At 45.2% G+C, this 21,616-nt stretch overlaps 2 protein-coding genes across 9 annotated transcripts in view; one reads left to right on the top strand and one right to left on the bottom strand.

The window, feature by feature from the left end:
- Positions 1 to 151: 151 nt before the first annotated feature.
- Positions 152 to 2,329, bottom strand: LOC311126093 (zinc finger CCHC-type and RNA-binding motif-containing protein 1-like; the record flags this gene model as incomplete). Its single annotated transcript, XM_084200120.1, has 7 exons — positions 152 to 857; positions 1,004 to 1,076; positions 1,303 to 1,412; positions 1,530 to 1,637; positions 1,728 to 1,839; positions 2,081 to 2,109; positions 2,246 to 2,329. 7 exons carry the CDS (start codon positions 2,327 to 2,329, stop codon positions 708 to 710), a joined length of 666 nt encoding a protein of 221 aa, XP_084056246.1. The 3' UTR covers positions 152 to 707.
- A 29-nt stretch (positions 2,330 to 2,358) lies between these two features.
- The window catches only part of pphln1 (periphilin 1), a 28,287-nt gene continuing 9,029 nt past the window's right edge, over positions 2,359 to 21,616 (top strand). Inside the window, exons 1-9 of one of the 8 annotated variants that reach the window (XM_084200113.1) lie at positions 2,359 to 2,572; positions 3,367 to 3,437; positions 3,596 to 3,660; positions 4,322 to 4,540; positions 5,337 to 5,413; positions 8,556 to 8,693; positions 9,096 to 9,229; positions 12,800 to 12,861; positions 20,142 to 20,273. In XM_084200113.1, coding sequence (XP_084056239.1) covers position 3,437; positions 3,596 to 3,660; positions 4,322 to 4,540; positions 5,337 to 5,413; positions 8,556 to 8,693; positions 9,096 to 9,229; positions 12,800 to 12,861; positions 20,142 to 20,273 — 828 coding nt within the window. In that variant the 5' untranslated portion in view covers positions 2,359 to 2,572; positions 3,367 to 3,436. Of the gene's footprint in view, positions 2,573 to 2,727; positions 2,940 to 3,366; positions 3,438 to 3,595; positions 3,661 to 4,321; positions 4,541 to 5,336; positions 5,414 to 8,555; positions 8,694 to 9,095; positions 9,230 to 12,799; positions 12,862 to 20,141; positions 20,274 to 21,616 lie in introns of those variants that run through there. The other 7 variants (XM_084200118.1, XM_084200114.1, XM_084200119.1 and 4 more) reach the window with 7 other exon arrangements.

Genomic DNA, 21,616 nt, shown 5'->3' on the forward strand with positions numbered 1-21,616 from the left:
TGTTGCCTTGCTAGAGAACATGGAATATGGTGAGAAGCCTGGTGCGCCCATTAGGACAACACTACAGCACACACACCTTACTGTACTGTGTCTCTGGTTAGCAGCTGGTGGATGGGGAGTTGTGATTGATATTGAAATACAGGAAGGAATGTTCATGACTTGAATGTTCTTTATTCCTATTTATCAGCAAAAGTGTGGTTCATTATAGTGAAAAACCACATGCTACCTGTGGTGTTCTACTCTTTCACTGATGTTTCAATACTGTTTTCAAATAAATTGTGCATTCACCTAAAGATTGGGATGTGGTAGGCTTTTAAAAAATAAAATAGTTGTATTTCCCTAATATTGACATACATAGGAAGGGTGAAAAAAAGACTAAAACAACTATGGTATATTTACAAAGCTGTTCAAAATAAAACAGCAGAAACACACAAAAGGCCGGTCAGTTCATCTTCATTCACATTGTTCCAATGCCTCAGAAGAACCTCATAATAAGGACTAAGGATCAAAGTACAAAAAAAATCAAATACTGTTACAGAAACAGTTAAGGACTTCAACTAAAATGGTACACTGTAACCCTTTTCATCAAACACGTTTCATCTTTGTTCAGGTTGATGATGCCTTTGCAGATCTTGACAAACAGAACGTCCCCGTTCATTTTCTAATATTTGCTACTCGAGAGTCTGAATTATATCTGTGAAATCCCCTCAGTCGCTCAGTTCTTCCTCATCACTGAAGTAGACACTCTTTTTGATCCTGGGTTTCTTGGAGTCATCTAATGTGGAAGCCTGGCCGGCCTCCTCAGCCACGAATGCAGTCTGCTGTCTCCTATGCTGCTCCTCCTCAAGTCGTGCTTGCTGTGGAACACATGATCCCATGTGTGATTTTAGAAGAGGGCTCGGATAAGGACACATTTTGCATGATTGTAATAGTAAATTGAGGGTTTCAAGTAATACAATAGCCTACTAACTTCCCCCAACTTAAAGTACATTTGTGCACTTACCTGGAAAGCTATGGCTTGACTTAAGCTGTCAAGAGCTGGGTCCTCTCCCTCTTCCTCACTTTCCTCCTCTTCTCTGGAAACGACAGAGAAACAAATCAGAAACATCATAGAAACAAACACACACAGAGGAAATACAAACAATGAGAAATATGACATCACAATCAAATAAAGATTCTCTGAACTAAAGTCCAACTGAAATAGAACAGTTACTGTTAATATCAAGGACATGCTGCCGTTGACCACGGTCATAGCCGTTTGCGAACACGAGAGTGGCATCAATGTCTTGATAAGATACTTACACTTCATCAGGCTCTTCAACCTTTTTTTTCTTCTTCTTTTCTTTCTTCTTCGGGGGTTCTCTTTCACCAAGCAAGTTTTTGGGGCATGCATAGCTTAAGTGCCCTGTATCCTATGAAGTGGAAACGACAGAAATACTGTATAAATAGCACTAAGATCTGGCTACACATTCCGGATGGATGAAGAGGGAAACGGAGATGGCTTATCTAGGCAGACAGTATCAACTTACCCCACATTCATAACATTTGGACTTGTCTGTGTAGTTTCGCCTCCTGATAAATTCAGTCGCTCGCCCGTTGTCGATAGCAATGCTCGCTTTCACTGTTCTGCCAAACAACTACGGGCGAAAAAGAGGGGGACTTTGACGCAAAAACAACACATCAGATATGTGACTTGTTAGGAAAACAGGGGGACGAGAAATGCCCACCTGTTTGTTGTTGAGCGATCTAAAGCAGCTCTGTGCAGACTCTTTGTCCAGGAAGAGCACAAAAGCCACACCTTTACTTTTGCGTGTTTCTTTATCTTTGACTATTGTCACCCTGAAAGCATGAGACAATAATTATCTTCTCTGATAATCACAACAACAACATATTGCTATAGATTTTTTGTTATTCACTGTCAATATTTCCTAAAATAAAAAAAAATCTTTATCTTTAACTCTGCATTGTTGGAAACGGACCAGTAACTAGGAATTTCACCGTTAGTTTACGAAGCATGTGACCATTTTTTGGTTTGTATTTGAGCTTAGTTTAGTTCATTATTTTGATACCGGTAACTTACTTCACAACTTTTCCATATTTGGTGAAAAGCTGAAATGAAAAGATCCAAGACATTATTTGAGGTAAGTTTTCCAAATGGCATAAAACAGAAGGATCATGAACTTGGGAGTTAGTGATAGGGAGGGGTTTAGTAGTTATATCACATTCCTGTACAGATGCAGACTACCTTGTGTAGATCACTGTTGGTTAGAGAGAAGGGCAGGTTGGACACATAGACTGTGCTTCTACTGGGAGCCAAACCGCCACTCATCTTGACTTCACCATCAGCGTGAGACAGACACTGAAAACAGATTCATGGTGATGAATAATCAGATTGAAACTAGCTAGCTAGTTATCTATTTCATTCCGCGATATGCAAGTTAGCCATGATGCTAGCTCAAATCAGATGTGTATTACCTGGAAATACACATTCAAGGAATCGAATAAATCACTTACCTAGACAGACAACATTGGTGATGTATAGTTATTGAGTAGTGTGGGCAAAAAAAAGAAGGTAAATATGTTGCTTTTTATTAGTTTTTCAATCTCAGTAATATGTGTTTACTAGCTAGCTGCCAAAAACAAACGAGAACTGTTCGTCGTCACAGGAATATGACGTTTCACGTGACTGACCTTTTGTCAATCCAATCAAAATTCTGTGTGTACATGCGCAAACCGGAAGAAGGTGAAAAGTAGGCAAGGGTGAGCTTTTTTTCCCCCATATCTTTTGTGAAGACGACTTTATTTTCTCCAACGTGCGCATCGTTTATGACGTGTTTACATGTTTGTGTTAGTAAATATGTATTTGTTCTAAATACTGTTTTCGGTTTGAGCAAATTAACTCAGCATGGATTGTGGACTAGCTTCAGCATGTAGCTAACGTAAGCATACCTAGCTAGCAGTCAAATCTACACAACCTGCGACATATATATTAGAACAACGTTATGTACTAAATACGGTAACTAATTAGCGAGCCATTAGAAAGAGGTGTTTTCATATCACCAATCTCAATGGTTGGAGGTTTGTTTGAAAGAAGAGTAGTAGTAGTTAGCTACTAGCTAGGGCGTTAGTGCGGCTTGATAACGCTAAACCAAAGATGATGGTTGAGCCTCCTGAGGAACGCGCGTTAACGTCCTGCCAGGACTCCTGGATCTGAGCTAGCTGCTAGCTACTGTAGCTTCCATACTATCACAAATACTGTATTGACATAGCCCTATGCTTGGTATTTCATAACCTGAATGTTAATAGCTAATGTGCACACTATGCATTATTGTCAAACTAATACGTCACATCATCTTCTTTCGCCAGTTAGTATTGACTGTCTCTGTTGGCATTACCCACTCCCAATACTACTACATAGACTTGACCAGACTAAACAAGTAAGTGGAAATATTTTGCTTTCCTAAAAAAAATGTATCCAGTTATGCATAAGCAACATTTCCACCAGGTATTCCCACATGTAGGCATGTTCATGAACACCTACCACAGCTTTGATTGTCATTAACTGTGTAAACTTCCTCTGCTGTCTTCTTTGCAGTGGCTTATAGGAGAGACAGAAACATAAGGGATGTCTATGAGGAACGCTTCCTACCAGACAGAGCGGTGAGTGTTTTTTTCTGTGGACAATGTTGTTCGGTTTATATATTTATAATTGTACTAATTTACTTTCCATTATAATACTTAACAGAACCTAGCTGAGGAATGCTCAACTCCGTTCTCTTATATCGAGGTGGAGTTGAGTATTGTTAACTGGTCACTGCTGAAATTCATAATTTTAATAAAAACTTTTATCGAATACAACCATTTACTTTTTCCTAATTTGGGTTCTGGTGGCCTTGAAGTACTACGTCAGCTGAGATTCAACTGGCACAAAAGTTGAGCAACACAAATGAGGAAAAAGTATATGGTCTTATTCAATAAAAGTTTTGATTAAAAATATGAACTTCCGCACCTGCAGTTGTACAGGTAAGCGTTTTCAGAATGTACATTTGTGCAAGTATCGACTGATGGTGCCTCAATGTCGTTGCTAGCAAATCGCGCGACTAGTTATCAATACTCAACTCCGCCTTGATATAAGAGAAAAGCGTTGAGCGTTCCTGAGCTCCACAGAACTGTGTTTTGTTTCCATCCTGAAAATTACATGAATTCTATGATTGACTAAACATTTATTTACATGATTTTTCTTAAATAATAATAGTAAATAGCTTTCTAGAGGACATAAACCTAATCTTGTTTCTCTTTATCTTCTTGTAAATCATTGTAGGCCCCATATCCCAGATCAGCTGGAGCAGGGCCTGTAGAGAGGAGGCCGGCTGGTTTTGGAAGGCCAGACGAGGAGTACAATCGAGGGTTTGAGTACGACGGGCCTCGCTTTTATCCAAATGGAGGCCCTCGAGGTTACCATGGCGAGGATCAAGGAGGCTACCGTGGCGACAGCATTCATTTCCCTAACGAGCGCAGAGGTGTTCCACCTTCCCGGAGAGTAAGTGGCTTGTTGTCATACAATGAATAAACCCTTACTGTACACGCACAATTAAGCCTTATGCCAAGGAAACATAATATTCCATTTCCATTTAGTCATTTAGCAGACACTCTTATCCAGAGCGACTTACAGTTAGTGCATACATGATTTTTTTTTATACTGGCCCCCCGTAATATCTGCACATCAATGTACTGTACATGCTGGTTTTACAAGCACAAAAGAATGTGCCCCATATCGGTTGCATTAGTATGATTTGAGAAGCTGCAAGAAATATTTATCTTACAGTAGAATGTGTACACCACAATGGAAGTGCTTCTACATCTTCATTGCTTGCTCTTTGGGGTTTTAGGCTGGGTTTCTGTATAAGCACTTTGTGACATCTGCTGATGTAAAAAAGGCTTTATAAATACATTTGATTGAAGTACTGAATTTAGATCAGAGTACAGTCAATGCTAAAGTTATAGGGTATATGATTATAGTACAGCTAGAAATCCATTCTATTCACCGCAAACTGTATGAGAATGAGTTTATTTCAACCTCTAACGACACTTGGTGTTCAGATAAAGAATTACATGTTGAAAACATTTACAGTTGAATAGAAGATGCTCTGTCAATCACTTTCATTGGTGCACACAGAGGATTGGAAAATAATATTTTAGAAAATACTGTCTAATAAACAACAGTTTGTTTTTCAAGATGGGACACCTATAGATATGTTGTTCAGTACTGCCAGCCCCCCATGTAGTAGCAGGTTCATTTCAAACAATAAAATAAATTCCCTGCGTCTGTCTTCTAGCCGGAGGAGCCATACCCCTACCCCGGTAGAGCGCCCCCTAGAGAGGACCCCCACTCAGGACGGCAGATGGAGTTCAGGTAGGCACAACTGTCTCACACACACCTGGATATTTGTTTTGAAACTTTCATCAGGAGAATTGGAGCTTCATCTTCAAGTAGTCTGACCTTGTATAACCACTGTTCTGTTTCACTACAAGTAGCTCTCCTGACCCCCCCAATGAATGCGCTGTCATTATCTAAGTGACCAGAGGATGGCATTGTTGCTCCACTTGTTTACCATGACAACCAGTCTTTTTGACATAGCCTTCCCAATCAGCCCTGTAGACTGAAGCCCATGTCATGTCTGTACTGATTTGAACCCAGGTCTGGCCCACATCGGCCACCGTCCACCTCTCTGCTCATATAGCTCTCTCCTGGGACTGGGAGAGAAACACAGAAACACCTCAGGGTCGACTGCTGCCGCTCTGCTTTCACACCACACCACACCTGGGTTCAAATGGTATTTGAAATCATTTCAAATATATTATCTGGGCTTGATTGAGCCTTGCCTGGCTTAATACTGCATAAAATAGTCCCAAAACAGCAAACCCCGCCCATCTGGCAATCAAGGCAGACTAGAGCAAACACTGAAAAGATTTCAAATGGTATTTGAACCCAGGTCTGCACCACAATGAGCGTACCATTCCTTGTGGCAGCCCGGGGTCGCCTACTGGTCTTTAAAACCCTACCTATCAGTGTCACTCTGCGTCTGGTATAACCTGACATGATGGAGGTGAAGGAAGGTACAGGGATAACGATGGTGTCTACTGAGTCACCCTCCGGACAGCACCAACACTATGAAACAGGACATGGGTCTGGTCACAACTGTATAAGGCAGTCACTACACTACAACATTGGCCAGAGTGTGGCTGAGCAGGGTTCTGTGACTGTCCCGGGGCCAGGAGAGGTACATGCGTGCAGCAGCAGCACTCACCTGTTTATTTTAAGGGCCAGGTGTTCAAGGCTGTAGGTTTTTATTCTCCTACGTTCTTCAGTTCCTCAGGTGAAGTAATAGAGAGAGTAATTACTGTGATAAATCAAGTCAGTGTTGAGAGGTTATGATAGTCACACGCCCCGAGGCCCACTGCAATCCGGTTAGTTAGGTCAGGTCTGGCTGTATGTTGTTATTTGTCTTGGCGTATTTACCTGTAGCGACAGTGTAAAGTTTAGGACGCACAAATAAAGGGACTGAGAGATTGCTTAGTCTGATGCAACCTGAAGTTGATTGATGTTCAAACTGTATTTCTCATACAATTGCACTCTTGACCTGAACTACAATCAACAGGAATGAACTCATTAGATTGAGTCCTCCTTTTAATGATTACTGATAAAGTACATTCAGGTAGTAATTTTGAAGTATGTTCAGGCATTCTACAGGATTTGAAGACCGCTATGTGTAGAATACACTAATCCCAGGTTTAAGAAGGAGAGCAACCACCTTACTTAATCAATACAGCAGAAATTTAAGAAAATATGTTCTACTTTAACAACTGTCTCTAATTCAAGACCTAGGCTATTCATTTCACACCGTTGGTCAGTTTAGTCAGTTAGAGCCCACTGTTAAACAGCCAGGGGCCATTGTTACAGTTCAGAAGTGGGAGGTTAAAGTAGCAGGTTAATATTTAGGGGTAACATCGGCAGTAAAGACTGACATGTGGTAATTTGCTTTGTGTATGGATAGGGTCAGACGAGGTCATGTACCCTTCAAACAACACCCTGTGTGCGTCCCAAATGGCACCCGTTCCCCTTTATAGTGCACTACTTTTGACCAGAGCCCACAGTGCACTATGTAGGGAATAGGGTGCCATTTGGGACGCATCCCCGGGGTCATTAATGTTTTGTGAGGTCGGTCACTCCAAGCTGCTGGTTGGTTGGAGGACGGGGGGGGGGAGAGGACCAGGGTTCAGGCTGGGGTTGCTAAGACCAGGTGCCTTTAATTAGTTTATACCCTCTCCTGCCCCCTCCTGCCCCTGGGCCTGCCTGCCTGCCCCCTCCTGTCCCCTCCTGCCCCTGGGCCTGCCTGCCTGGCTGGGTCGGTCTGCAGCCTGCCGTATAAGAGGCACCAAACCAGAGGGGATCAACATTCACAACAGGAGAGGAGAGAGAGGGCTGGAGGGTAAACTAATGTTAATGGTTTTACTGCTGCTAACACAGATGTGTGTTTAGGAAGATGAAACTACTAGGGCTTAGCCTTCGCACAGAGAGCAATGGTAGAGTTTTAACAGAGCAATTAAAACCAGTTGAAAATACCATTTAGCCTGAAGATATTTAGATAAATATGTAGTTGGTTAGGTTTCTGTCCCAATATATTTTGGAAGAAGCATTGATTCATAATGGGATTTTCTTGTGCATTTTCAGTCCTAATATGTAGCAGCACTTTTCCTCATTTTACAATTCCAGACCTGAAAGGAGATATACAAATTCTTCAGGTTTTGGGCTCAGATTGCGACCAGGGTGGTGTTCTGTTGATGTGGTAGTATTTCGTCTCTACGGTACCTCATCTTAATGCCATCTACCTTGGCCCGGTGCTCCCCTGTCTAGGAGTCCGTCTCACTGGTCTAAAACCTTCACCCCTACAACCCCGGGGTCACCCCTCTCCACCCCTCTGTCCGTGTCTGTCCTGTCAGCACTACAGGCTCCAGTGCTGATCCACCGTGGCCAGGGGAAGACTTATCTAAATGAACCCTTAAACATCTTGACAGGAGTGTCTAGTGCCCTGTAACGGCCCCTTCTTAACCCAGATGTAGCAGAAGGTGGAGATCAGCAGTGGACCAACAGAGAAGGTTCATGGTTGCTCTGAGTGGAGTGGTGCTACTGGATACTGACTAGTGCTCAGTGCCTGCGGTCAAATGACAGTTGAAGCCGTCTTGTTGAGCAGTCCCTCTAAAATCACGTCTGCTCGCTCTGACACAGTGCAGATGGAAAGCTTTGATGAACAGCAGATGTAGGCTAGTGGCCAAGACTCCCAAGACATTCCCCTCCTACCTTTTTATATACCAGGATGCAAAGTGGTTGTGACCTTTGGTTAAGAAATAGTCTACTGCTTCCACTAATGTACTGTTTTAAACCTCTCAGTTTACCATAGTCCTTTTAAATTGCCAAGTACCTCCAGTATTAAACCTGATTTGTACAGTCTGCTGTTGAGATGTGGTCCTTGATGTGTGATTGTCTTTCCACCCAGAAGCAGTGGCCGTGCAGCGCCCCCACCCCCCAGTGTCAGGGCTCAGGGGATGTACCCTGCACCCCGCTCCCTGTCTGCGGTGGTCCCAGAGGGGGGGGATGATACCCTGATGCAGGCCATCCTCAACCTGGACAGAGGGTACGTGTCTATCTGGTGGTGGTACTGTCCATTACTAACTGGACAGAGGGTATGTATCTGTCTGGTGGTACTGTCCATTACTAACTGGACAGAGGGTATGTATCTGTCTGGTGGTACTGTCCATTACTAACTGGACAGTGGCCCGTCAGGAAGTCCAGGATCCAGTTGCAGAGGGAAGTGTTCAGTCCCAGGGTCCTTAGCTTGGTGAGACGAACATGGAGGGGACAATGGTGTTGAACGCTGAGCTGTGGTGGTCAGACTCTACCTATGTAAAGAAGCTGATCACTCTCTCTGTGTCCTCTATCTTGTCTTCTGTAATTTTACCCTTTACCATCTTTAGTTGAATGTACTGATTATGTCACTCTAAGTGACTGAAATCCCCCTTCCCTCTCACACCTACAGAAGGAAAGGTCCCTTGCCTCCCCTGAGAACAGATGTCCCCCCCTCCCCCCACAGCCGGTCCGGCTCCACCGTGAGCAGCAGGAGCTACTCTCCAGATAGAGGCAAGGGTCTCCTCCACCCCGCCCAGCAGAAGAGTAAGTACCTACCCCACCAGTAATGTTCCTCTTGGGTTGCATTCAGTTCAGCAGCTTATGAAGAGCTGGGATTCCACCTGAACTTGTCCAATAGACAGACGATAGCCCTGTGAATGGACATTTTGACCCACTGCATTATTGGAACCAGGGGGGAAAATCCTCCCCATCCTCGGCCTCTGTAGTTGAATCTTGTCGTCCCCGTCTGATGATGTCATGGCGCGCTTTTAGGTGTGGACTATCCTGAAGCGCTCTCTGGTGCCCCTGTGGCTGTGGGGGAGCAGCCCCGTGGTGGGTGGATCTTCCCCAAACAGGCCCCTGGACAAGTACCCATGGGTCAGTGGTGCGCTGTGCTGTGTTAGAGCCCTAGCTTTAGAAGTCCACTACTCCATAGTAGCATGCAGCGTGTAGCATGTACTACTAACTCTCTTTACGCTTCATACGGTCCTACCTGATTCACAATATAGGGTCCAACCGGGCCGGCTTGGTTTCACATCCACCTTAGTCACCGGAACCGTGCTGGAAAGGGCCATCTGGAGCCAGCAGCGTCCAGTTTGGGCCACCCTATAGTGTGAATCAGCCATAGTTGTGATTGTCTCTTCCGCTGAAAGAAAGCTTCCCTTGAAGGGCTGAGCATCACAATTCTATTAGTTTTTTATTTATTTATTTATTTCACCTTTATTTAACCAGGTAAGCCAGTTGAGAACAAGTTCTCATTTACAACTGCGACCTGGCCAAGAGAAAGCAAAGCAGTGCGATAAAAACAACAACAATACGGAGTTACACATGGGATAAACAAAATGTACAGTCAATAACACAGTAGAAAATCTATATACAGTGTGTGCAAATGTAGTAAGTTATGGAGGTAAGGCAATAAATAGGCCATAGTGCAAAATAATTACAATTTAGTATCAACACTGGAGTGATAGATGTGCAGAAGATTATGTGCAAATAGAGATACTGGGGTGCAAATTAGCAAAATAAATAACAATATAGGGATGAGGTAGTTGGGTGGGCTAATTTCAGATGGGCTGTGTACAGGTACAGTGATCGGTAAGCTGCTCTGACAACTGATGCTTAAAGTTAGTGAGGGAGATACGTGTCTCCAGCTTCAGAGATTTTTGCAGTTCGTTCCAGTCATTTGCAGCAGAGAACTGGAAAGAATAGCGGCCAAAGGAGGTGTTGGCTTTGGGGATGACCAGTGAGATATACCTGCTGGAACGCATACTACGGGTTGGTGTTGCTATGGTGACCAATGATCTAAGATAAGGCGGGGATTTGCGTAGAAGTGATTTATAGATGACCTGGAGCCAGTGGGTTTGGCGACAAATATGTAGTGAGGGCCAACCAACGAGCGCGTACAGGTCACAATGGTGGGTAGTATATGGGGCTTTGGTGACAAAACGGATGGCACTGTGATAGACTACATCCAATTTGCTGAGTTGAGTGTTGGAGGCTATTTTGTTAAGTCAAGGATCGGTAGGATAGTCAGTTTTACGAGGGCATGTTTAGCAGCATGAGTGAAGGAGGCTTTGTTGCGAAATAGGAAGCCGATTCTAAATTTAACTTTGGATTGGAGATGCTTAATGTGAGTCTGGAAGGAGAGTTTACAGTCTAACCAGACACCTAGGTATTTGTAGTTGTCCACATATTCTAAGTCAGACCCGCCAAGTGTAGTGATTCTAGTCGGGCGGGCGGGTGCCAGCAGCGTTCGATTGAAGAGCATGCATTTAGTTTTACTAGCGTTTAAGAGCAGTTGGAGGCCACGGAAGGAGTGTTGTATGGCATTGAAGCTTGTTTGGAGGTTTGTTAACACAGTGTCCAATGAAGGGCCAGATGAATGCAAAACAGCCATATTCATCATCTATAGTAGGTCATTAGTCAACAGGAGCCATTCCCAGCTAGTCTCAGTGACTGCCATGTTCTCTTCTCCATGGTCTCTCAGGGTGTGAAGAGTTTTATCAGAGCAGGATCTCTGGTAAGTACAGGGAAGAGAGGAACCGTAGATGAGTTCTGGAGACTATAGTGTGTTAGTCTAGAGAATAAACACATTAACTGTAGCTATATCATGAACTGTAATGGGTCTGCAGAATAAATGCTGGATTACTGTTAGTTGATCATAAGAATTCTATCCTGTGTCTTTAATGACATGCAATCGATCTAACCAAGGACCTATTATGGAGAAATGGCTATTTAACTCCTTGATCTAACACCAAGTCCCACAAGGTTTAACCACTAAGTTTAATTGAGATATAAAATAAGGTTTAACCGTGAACCAATGTTCCCACCCAATGGCTAGCTCAGCCCATAATAAAGGAGATCTAGGTTTGAAGTTTTCTGGGAAGGGCTTTGTCCTGCTGGGTCTGTTTCAGCTGAGGTAACCTGAGAGAGAGCGTTGCTAATTGGTCGGCTGGCCTGCCCTCTTCATGCTCTCTGCCACTTTGTTATGGATCATAAAAACGCTGGCGGGTCGTGTGTGTAGAGGAAGGAGTAGGGTGTCTCCTCTAATGGATATAACTGCTGTGTGGGTAGACATGTTAGTGTGGGAGAGGGATGTTACTGGCCACCATGTTGGCTCTGTCAAACCCCAGTCACTATTCAAGTATTCAATCCAAAGACAAAAACTAATATCCTCCACCCACAGGTTCTCTCTCTCTCTTGTCTTTCTCGGTCTCAATCCCACTTTCACATTCAGTTATGGAGTGTTTTTGATAACATGGAAATGAATTCTGTTCAACCCACAAAGTCGGCCAAAAGGATTTGACACAGTCACACACATCCCTCCACTAGAAATAATGTAATTGAAAACATATCCACAATCAGAATTTCGTTTTGCAATTTATCTGAATAATGTAATGGTAAATGATGAAGAGATCCTCTTAATAGAATATGGAACCATCAGGTCATTTGAATTTCCACTCTGAGTGTCTGAGCATGGTCTTTGAAGTGACACAGACATGGGCCTATTGGGTAATTGGCCATGGCGCCTGGGGTGGTGCCCACTGGGCATCGAGTGCTGCTTGGGCATCAAGCCTCTGGCAACACTGAGGTCAGAGAGAATGAGTGAGAGAGCGAGAGACGGAAAGAGGAGAGTGTCAATGGACGAATGAGGTCATGTAGCGTCGAGGTTCAATTCAGCCCCAAGTCTGACTAGCCTGCAGGGTGTCTCCTAGTGCAGTTCCCCCTAGGCTTATTATGCAACCATCCACAGGATATGATTGGTGCAGAGGGGATAAGCCCGGATGAGAGGAGTAAAAATAGAGGGTTTACATCCAAAATAATAACAGGATCTGGACAAAGCAAAGATCCAATGCGATGGTGGATGGAGAGCAGAGGGGACCATCTGGTTGTGTAGACTAGGTGAGCTGTATACCCCTGGCCCCTCCCACAGGAACCTACCTGGCTGTGTCAGAACATGTCAAAACGCCTTTATTACCCCCCAATAAGCTCACACTATATGCTTAGTGGGCTTTTTCATTGTACTGGCTCCAGGTCTGGTTTTCTGAATGAATCCCTCCTCAACCCACTCCCTCAGACTCTTACTCTGTTGTGTTCCTCTCTTTCTCTCTCCAGACAAAGACAGGCTCCCTGGTCATTCTCAGGACGGGTCACCTCAGAGCACAGCGTCCACTAAGGTGAGTCCTGCTGTTGAAGTGTTTTACACATTTAAAACACACACAGGGGCAAAAAGGAAGAGTCACCACTATAGGTAGCGGTTCATGCTTCAAGTCATGTCAGTGTGTGGTATATTTAAGGAATAAGGCCCGAGGGGGTGTGGTAAATGGCCAATATACCACGGCTAAGGGCTGTTCTTAGGCATATACCCTTAGCCGTGGTATATTGACCATATACCACAACCCCCCGAGGTGCTTTATTGCTATTATAAGATGGTTACCAACGTAATTAGAGCAGTAAAAATAAATGTTTTGTCATACCCGTGGTATACGGTCTCATATACCACGGCATTCAGGACTCGAACAACCCAGTTTATAATATTCGCCTTAGCATCTCCAAGTAGAGAGATGGATGTCTGGAACTTTAGATCCAATTCACTGATGTTCCTTCCCAGCCCTTGGTTTTCCCTGGCTGAGTGGAGCTAGACTTCCCATGGGGATATGCTAGGTAGACTGGCTGAGTGGAGCTAGTCTCCCCATGGGGATATGCTAGGTAGACTGGCTGAGTGGAGCTAGTCTCCCCATGGGGATATGCTAGGTAGACTGGCTGAGTGGAGCTAGTCTCCCCATGGGGATATGCTAGGTAGACTGGCTGAGTGGAGCTAGTCTCCCCATGGGGATATGCTAGGTAGACTGGCTGAGTGGAGCTAGTCTCCCCATGGGGATATGCTAGGTAGACTGGCTGAGTGGAGCTAGTCTCCCCATGGGGATATGCTAGGTAGACTGGCTGAGTGGAGCTAGTCTCCCCATGGGGATATGCTAGGTAGACTGGCTGAGTGGAGCTAGACTTCCCATGGGGATATGGGATATTCAATGTTAATTAGTTTTTCCCTCTGCCTTTCTCTTGAAGACTAAAGCGGTACTGACTTGAGTGCAAGTGTAGTCACTTAAAAATAACTGTCACAACACTCTTCTGCTGACAGCCTGATGGAGTTGTTGATAGAATAATTTGGTAATGACTAGTTATTACACCCCAGAACTGTGTGAAATGGGTTAGAATCATAAGACTATAATCTGATAATGTGTGTAGCTTAGTTAGAAGTACAATGAGACAGTTGTCTTATTTTTGTAGTTAGGCATGCAGAAGGGCAAAACGATTGAAACCAATAACAGGAGACCAGTTTCAAAAACAGATGTCCCCACACAGGGAAAGGGAGTGAGAGGCTTGCAGAATATTGTGAGAACAGCGATAACTATGTATGGGAATAGAGAAAAACTGCAACCTGCCCGAGCAAGTAGTAGACTATGATAAGAACGTGTGTGTGTGTGTGTGTGTGTGTGACCTGATGGTCAGGACAGCAGAGGAGAACCACATGAGCTAAACCCAGGTGTGAGCTTACAAGATGTGTACAGTGGAAAATACAGCCGCCTAAAGCGGAGTGGGATTTTTCCTCTGACGTATGTGTATAAAAATATTGTGTGCCCATTTTGGGACAGAGCGCTCTCTGAATAAATACTGATCATTGCAGAAAGGGGGCTTTGTTTAATTCATTATTTAATCAGAGATTTACAACCTCTGGGAATTATTCAAAGATTTGTGAAGTAGTTGACTTCAACCATTGAGATGACAAAATTATCGTGATAGTTGTTTAACATGCTCCTCCCACCCCACTGTGTCTGTCTTTATGTGGGTCTGTGTGGGTCTGTGTCAGTGGGTCTAGCAGCAAGCCCACTGGGCCAGATACACCTAGAGCCTAGCAGCAGGCCCACTGGGCCAAATAAACCTAGAGACTAGCAGCAGGCCCACTGGGCCAGATACACCTAGAGACTAGCAGCAGGCCCACTGGGCCAGATACACCTAGAGACTAGCAGCAGGCCCACTGGGCCAGATACACCTAGAGACTAGCAGCAGGCCCACTGGGCCAGATACACCTAGAGACTAGCAGCAGGCCCACTGGGCCAGATACACCTAGAGACTAGCAGCAGGCCCACTGGGCCAGATACACCTAGAGACTAGCAGCAGGCCCACTGGGCCAGATACACCTAGAGACTAGCAGCAGGCCCACTGGGCCAGATACACCTAGAGACTAGCAGCAGGCCCACTGGGCCAGATACACCTAGAGACTAGCAGCAGGCCCACTGGGCCAGATACACCTAGAGACTAGCAGCAGGCCCACTGGGCCAGATACACCTAGAGACTAGCAGCAGGCCCACTGGGCCAGATACACCTAGAGACTAGCAGCAGGCCCACTGGGCCAGATACACCTAGAGACTAGCAGCAGGCCCACTGGGCCAAATAAACCTAGAGACTAGCAGCAGGCCCACTGGGCCAGATAAACCTAGAGCCTAGCAGCAGGCCCACTGGGCCAGATACACCTAGAGACTAGCAGCAGGCCCACTGGGCCAAATAAACCTAGAGACTAGCAGCAGGCCCACTGGGCCAGATAAACCTAGAGACTAGCAGCAGGCCCACTGGGCCAGATACACCTAGAGACTAGCAGCAGGCCCACTGGGCCAGATAAACCTAGAGACTAGCAGCAGGCCCACTGGGCCAGATACACCTAGAGACTAGCAGCAGGCCCACTGGGCCAGATAAACCTAGAGACTAGCAGCAGGCCCACTGGGCCAGATAAACCTAGAGACTAGCAGCAGGCCAGCGGGTAGAGTCATCCCAGACCAGTGCCATGCCTGAAAGGGTGTGAGTGTATGAGTGTCATCAGCACCATTGATCACGCCATGTTCACCACTGTCTCTATTACCACACGCCATGTATCTCTGATGCTCCACCATACTGAATACATAGAGCTGCCTGATGCTCCACCATACTGAATACATAGAGCTGCCTGATGCTCCACCATACTGAATACATAGAGCTGCCTGATGCTCCACCATACTGAATACATAGAGCTGCCTGATGCTCCACCATACTGAATACATAGAGCTGCCTGATGGCCCACCATACTGAATACATAGAGCTGCCTGATGGCCCACCATACTGAATACATAGAGCTGCCTGATGCTCCACCATACAGAATACATAGAGCTGCCTGATGCTCCACCATACTGAATACATAGAGCTGCCTGATGGCCCACCATACTGAATACATAGAGCTACCTGATGCTCCACCATACTGAATACATAGAGCTGCCTGATGGCCCACCATACTGAATACATAGAGCTGCCTGATGCTCCACCATACTGAATACATAGAGCTGCCTGATGCTCCACCATACTGAATACATAGAGCTGCCTGATGCTCCACCATACTGAATACATAGAGCTGCCTGATGGCCCACCATACTGAATACATAGAGCTGCCTGATGCTCCACCATACTGAATACATAGAGCTGCCTGATGCTCCACCATACTGAATACATAGAGCTGCCTGATGCTCCACCATACTGAATACATAGAGCTGCCTGATGCTCCACCATACTGAATACATAGAGCTGCCTGATGCTCCACCATACTGAATACATAGAGCTGCCTGATGCTCCACCATACTGAATACATAGAGCTGCCTGATGCTCCACCATACTGAATACATAGAGCTGCCTGATGGCCCACCATACTGAATACATAGAGCTGCCTGATGCTCCACCATACTGAATACATAGAGCTGCCTGATGCTCCACCATACTGAATACATAGAGCTGCCTGATGCTCCACCATACTGAATACATAGAGCTGCCTGATGCTCCACCATACTGAATACATAGAGCTGCCTGATGCTCCACCATACTGAATACATAGAGCTGCCTGATGCTCCACCATACTGAATACATAGAGCTGCCTGATGCTCCACCATACTGAATACATAGAGCTGCCTGATGCTCCACCATACTGAATACATAGAGCTGCCTGATGCTCCACCATACTGAATACATAGAGCTGCCTGATGCTCCACCATACTGAATACATAGAGCTGCCTGATGCTCCACCATACTGAATACATAGAGCTGCCTGTTACGCTAGTGACGCTACATTAACTATGGTCTCTGTTTCATCATATCATCTCTAACAAACAAACCTCTTAAACTATTCCGGAACATCTTAGAACTGTTCAAACGCTGTCAAGCATCTGATGCCAGTTGTGTTAGTAAATATTTGCTGTATACTCTGGGTATGATCATTCTTTTGATCGGATTGACATTTAGACAACTGTTTGAAACTAGCCAGACACTTTCTGAAGCTTTATCCTCCCAGAGATCTGAAGGCCCACACTGCACGGTACCTCCCTTGGAGATCGTGTGTGTGTGTGTGTGTGTGTGTGTGTGCGTGCGTGTACACACCAATAAACCCTCTGTGATGAAAGTAGATTTTTTTTTTGTGAGAGTCCTGCGACCCCCTCCATCCCTCTGTTTGATCTGGTCACGACAGGCATTCAGGCGGTGTGTTCTCCACCCCTCTCCCTGGTTTAGAACCCATAACCTTAGACAAGATCAAAGAGCTCTGCCGTTAGTAAACTCATTTTAATGGGAGACTGTGTAGGTTCAATAAACACTCTTGCTTTTGGGAGTTATCCTTAGGAGAACACAGACACACACAGGCACCAGGTCTCACAGGGTAACTGCTCAGGCTTATACATACTCTACCAGTCAAAGGTTTGGACACACCTACTCATTCAAGAGTGTTTCTTTATTTTTACTATTTTCTACATTGTAGAATAATAGTGAAGACATCAAAACTATGAAATAACACATATGGAATCATGTAGTAACCAAAAAAGTGTTAAACAAATCAAAATATATTTTATATTTGAGATTCATCAAATAGCCACCCTTTGCCTTGATGACAGCTTTGCACACTCTTGGCATTCTCTCAACCAGCTTCACCTGGAATGCTTTTCCAACAGTCTTGAAGGAGTTCCCACATGCTGAGCACTTGTTGGCTGCTTTTCCTTCACTCTACGGTCCAACTCATCCCAAACCATCTCAATGTACTCCTGAGTGGCGCAGTGGTCTAAGGCACTGCATCGCAGTGCTAACTGTGCCACTAGAGATCCTGGTTCGAATCCAGGCTCTGTCGCAGCCGGCCGCGACCGGGAGACTAATGGGCGGCGCACAATTGGCCCAGCGTCGTCCAGGGTAGGGGAGGGAATGGCCGGCAGGGATGTAGCTCAGTTGATAGAGCATGGCGTTTGCAACGCCAGGGTTGTGGGTTCGATTCCCACGGGTGGCCAGTATAAAAAAATATGTATTCACTAACTGTAAGTCGCTCTGGATAAGAGCGTCTGCTAAATGACTAAAATGTAAATGTAAATGTAAATTTGGTTGAGGTTGGGGGATTGTGGAGGCCAGGTCATCTGATGCAGCACTCCATCACTATCCTTCTTGGTAAAATAGCCCAGGTGTGTTGTGTCATTGTCCTGTTGAAAAATAAATAACAGTCCCACTAAGCCCAAACCAGATGTGATGGCATATTGCTGCAGAATGCTGTGGTAGCCATGCTGGTTAAGTGTGCCTTGAATTCTAAATAAATCACTGACAGTGTCACCAGCAAAGCACCCCCACACCATAACACCACCTCCTCCATGCTTTACAGTGGGAACTACGCATGCGGAGATCATCACAAGGCCTGATTCACACAGTCCCCTCTGAACAATTGATGTTGAGATGTGTCTGTGACTTGAACTGTGAAGCATTTATTTGGGCTGCAATTTCTGAGGCTGGTAACTCTAATGAACTTATCCTCTGCAGCAGAGGTAACTCTGGGTCTTCCATTCCTGTGGCGGTCCTCATGAGAGCCAGTTTCATCATAGCGCTTGATGGTTTTTGCGACTGCACTTGAAGAAACTTTCAAAGTTCTTCAAATGTTCCGTAATGACTGACCTTCATGTCTTAAAGTAATGATGGACTGATGTTTCTCTTTGCTTATTTGAGCTGCCATAATATGGACTTGGTCTTTTACCAAATAGGGCTGTCTTCTGTATACCCCCCCCTACCTTGTCACAACACAACTGATTGGCTCAAATGCATTAAGAAGGAAAGAAATTCCACAAATTAATTTTTAAGAAATGCATTCCAGGTGACTACCTCATGAAGCTGGTTGAGAGAATGCCAAGAGTGTGCAAAGCTGTCATCAATGCAAAGGGTGGCTACTTTGAAGAATCTCAAATCTAAAATATATTTTGATTTGTTTAACACTTTTTGGGTTACTACATGATTCCATATGTGTTATTTCATAGTTTTGATGTCTTCACTATTGTTTTACAATGTAAAAATAAAGAAAAACCCTTGAATGAGTAGGTGTGTCCAAACTTTTTTTTACTGGTAGTGTATCTGGGATGCTTAGGGTTTCTTTATGATGTGTTCTTAAAGGCTGGACATTGAAGTGGGACTGGGAGAGAGAGAGCCTGGCTGCATTTACACAGGCAACCCCATTCTGATTTCTTTCCACTAATTGATATTTTGGCCAATCACATCAGATCTTTTCACATTAGATCTTTTTTAGAGCCCCACTCACTCTCTTCCTGGTTGCCCTCCATGCTTGGCTTTGTGATCCCCCATTTTCATATATTTTTCCATTTTCTTCTTCTTGGAGGATGGAGGGTCACTAATGCGACTTCACTTGCTTCCTCTCTCCAGAATGAGCGTATTTAATCAAGCGTAGCCAGCTCTCCGCTTCCCCAGTCCTCTAGCTAACCCCTTAATGTACAATAGGAAATGAGGATTGAGCGATGCAGAGGGGGAGAGGTTGAAAGAGAGAGAGACGGCGAGATCCAGCAGTATAGAAGCAATGATCGAAGTTGGCCTCGTTTCTCCCTGTCTTAGTCTCTGACATGCGGCTGCTGCCATCGCTGTGGGGTCAGTCTATTATACCCAGTGGGGAGGGAGGGATAATATTGCTTGGCTGGCTGATCTCTCTCTCTACTATAGATGGTTAGTTGGAGCTCTGCTATGTGATTTGATCACAGTACTTTATGCAATGCAAACGTCTCATTTTGTTTTGGCTATTTCTCTGTGGGCTTATTTAAACTTTTCCCATGATGCACAGCTGAAACCTAAAAGGAGGGAAAGCTCCACTTAGATACTGACCAGAGCACTGTGTGTGTTTTGGACTCTCTGGGTATGACCACACTGTTTGAGGGGAACACTCATATCGATTCACTGGCAATGATAGCAGAGGGGACAATGCACAAGTACTTTATGCTTTTAAAAAGTTAGGTTTTTTGTTTTTAAATTGAACTTAAAATAGACTTAAATTAATATGAAATAAACTAAGCTTATGTTCAGTATTCAGAAATCCTTTCTTCAGACAGTAGAGTAACCAGGCCACCATCTCTCTCTTTCTCCCCAGGAGGTGGCTCATATCCTGGAGGGGGACCGCGAGGAGGGCCTGCCCTCCATCGATGAGACCCCCAAGACCCTGGATGACTTCCAGGAGCGCCGAGCGCTGGCCATCGCAGCCAAGGCCCGGGAAATAGAGAAGGTACCTAACACAGCCATGTCTCAGGCGTGGTTAGGCCACATTCATGCTTCAGTGTATTTGTCATATGTATAATAATACAGTGAAATGCTTTCTCAAAAGAGACTTTGCCATAATCAATCAGGTCATGTGGTCAGGAAAAGCTTGAAAAACATTAGTGTAATTAGGGCCTGGAGTTTTTCCTTATCCTGTTAGCTGTCAGCTAAAAATTCCTGGGCAGAGTCATAGTTTCATATCAGTGTGTTTCTGTAGCTAGTACCCTGGCTCCCTCCTGCATTACTGCAAATAGCCAGACGCCCATACATACATACCAGGTTTATATACCACCAGCCTAGCTCAGCCCAGGTTTTATACCACCACCACCAGCCTAGCTCAGCCCAGGTTTTATACCACCACCACCAGCCTAGTTCAGCCCAGGTTTATATACCACCACCAGCCTAGCTCAGCCCAGGTTTATATACCACCACCACAACCAGCCTAGTTCAGCCTAGGTTTATATACCACCACCAGCCTAGTTCAGCCCAGGTTTATATACCACCACCAGCAGCCTAGCTCAGCCCAGGTTTATATACCACCACCACCACCAGCCTAGCTCAGCCCAGGTTTATATACCACCACCACCACCAGCCTAGCTCAGCCCAGGTTTATATACCACCACCAGCCTAGCTCAGCCCAGGTTTATATACCACCACCACCAGCAGCCTAGTTCAGCCCAGGTTTATATACCACCACCACCAGCCTAGTTCAGCCCAGGTTTATATACCACCACCACCAGCCTAGTTCAGCCCAGGTTTATATACCACCACCAGCCTAGTTCAGCCCAGGTTTATATACCACCACCAGCCTAGTTCAGCCCAGGTTTATATACCACCACCAGCAGCCTAGCTCAGCCCAGGTTTATATACCACCACCACCACCAGCCTAGCTCAGCCCAGGTTTATATACCACCACCAGCCTAGCTCAGCCCAGGTTTATATACCACCACCACCAGCAGCCTAGTTCAGCCCAGGTTTATATACCACCACCACCACCACCAGCCTAGTTCAGCCCAGGTTTATATACCACCACCACAACCAGCCTAGTTCAGCCTAGGTTTATATACCACCACCACCAGCAGCCTAGCTCAGCCCAGGTTTATATACCACCACCACCAGCCTAGTTCAGCCCAGGTTTATATACCACCACCAACAGCAGCCTAGTTCAGCCTAGGTTTATATACCACCACCACCAGCAGCCTAGCTCAGCCCAGGTTTATATACCACCAGCAGCCTAGCTCAGCCCAGGTTTATATACCACCACCACCAGCAGCCTAGTTCAGCCTAGGTTTATATACCACCACCACCAGC

This window comes from Coregonus lavaretus, assembly GCF_964263955.1.
Source record: "Coregonus lavaretus genome assembly, contig: HAP1_SCAFFOLD_4206, whole genome shotgun sequence".
NCBI lineage: Eukaryota > Metazoa > Chordata > Actinopteri > Salmoniformes > Salmonidae > Coregonus > Coregonus lavaretus.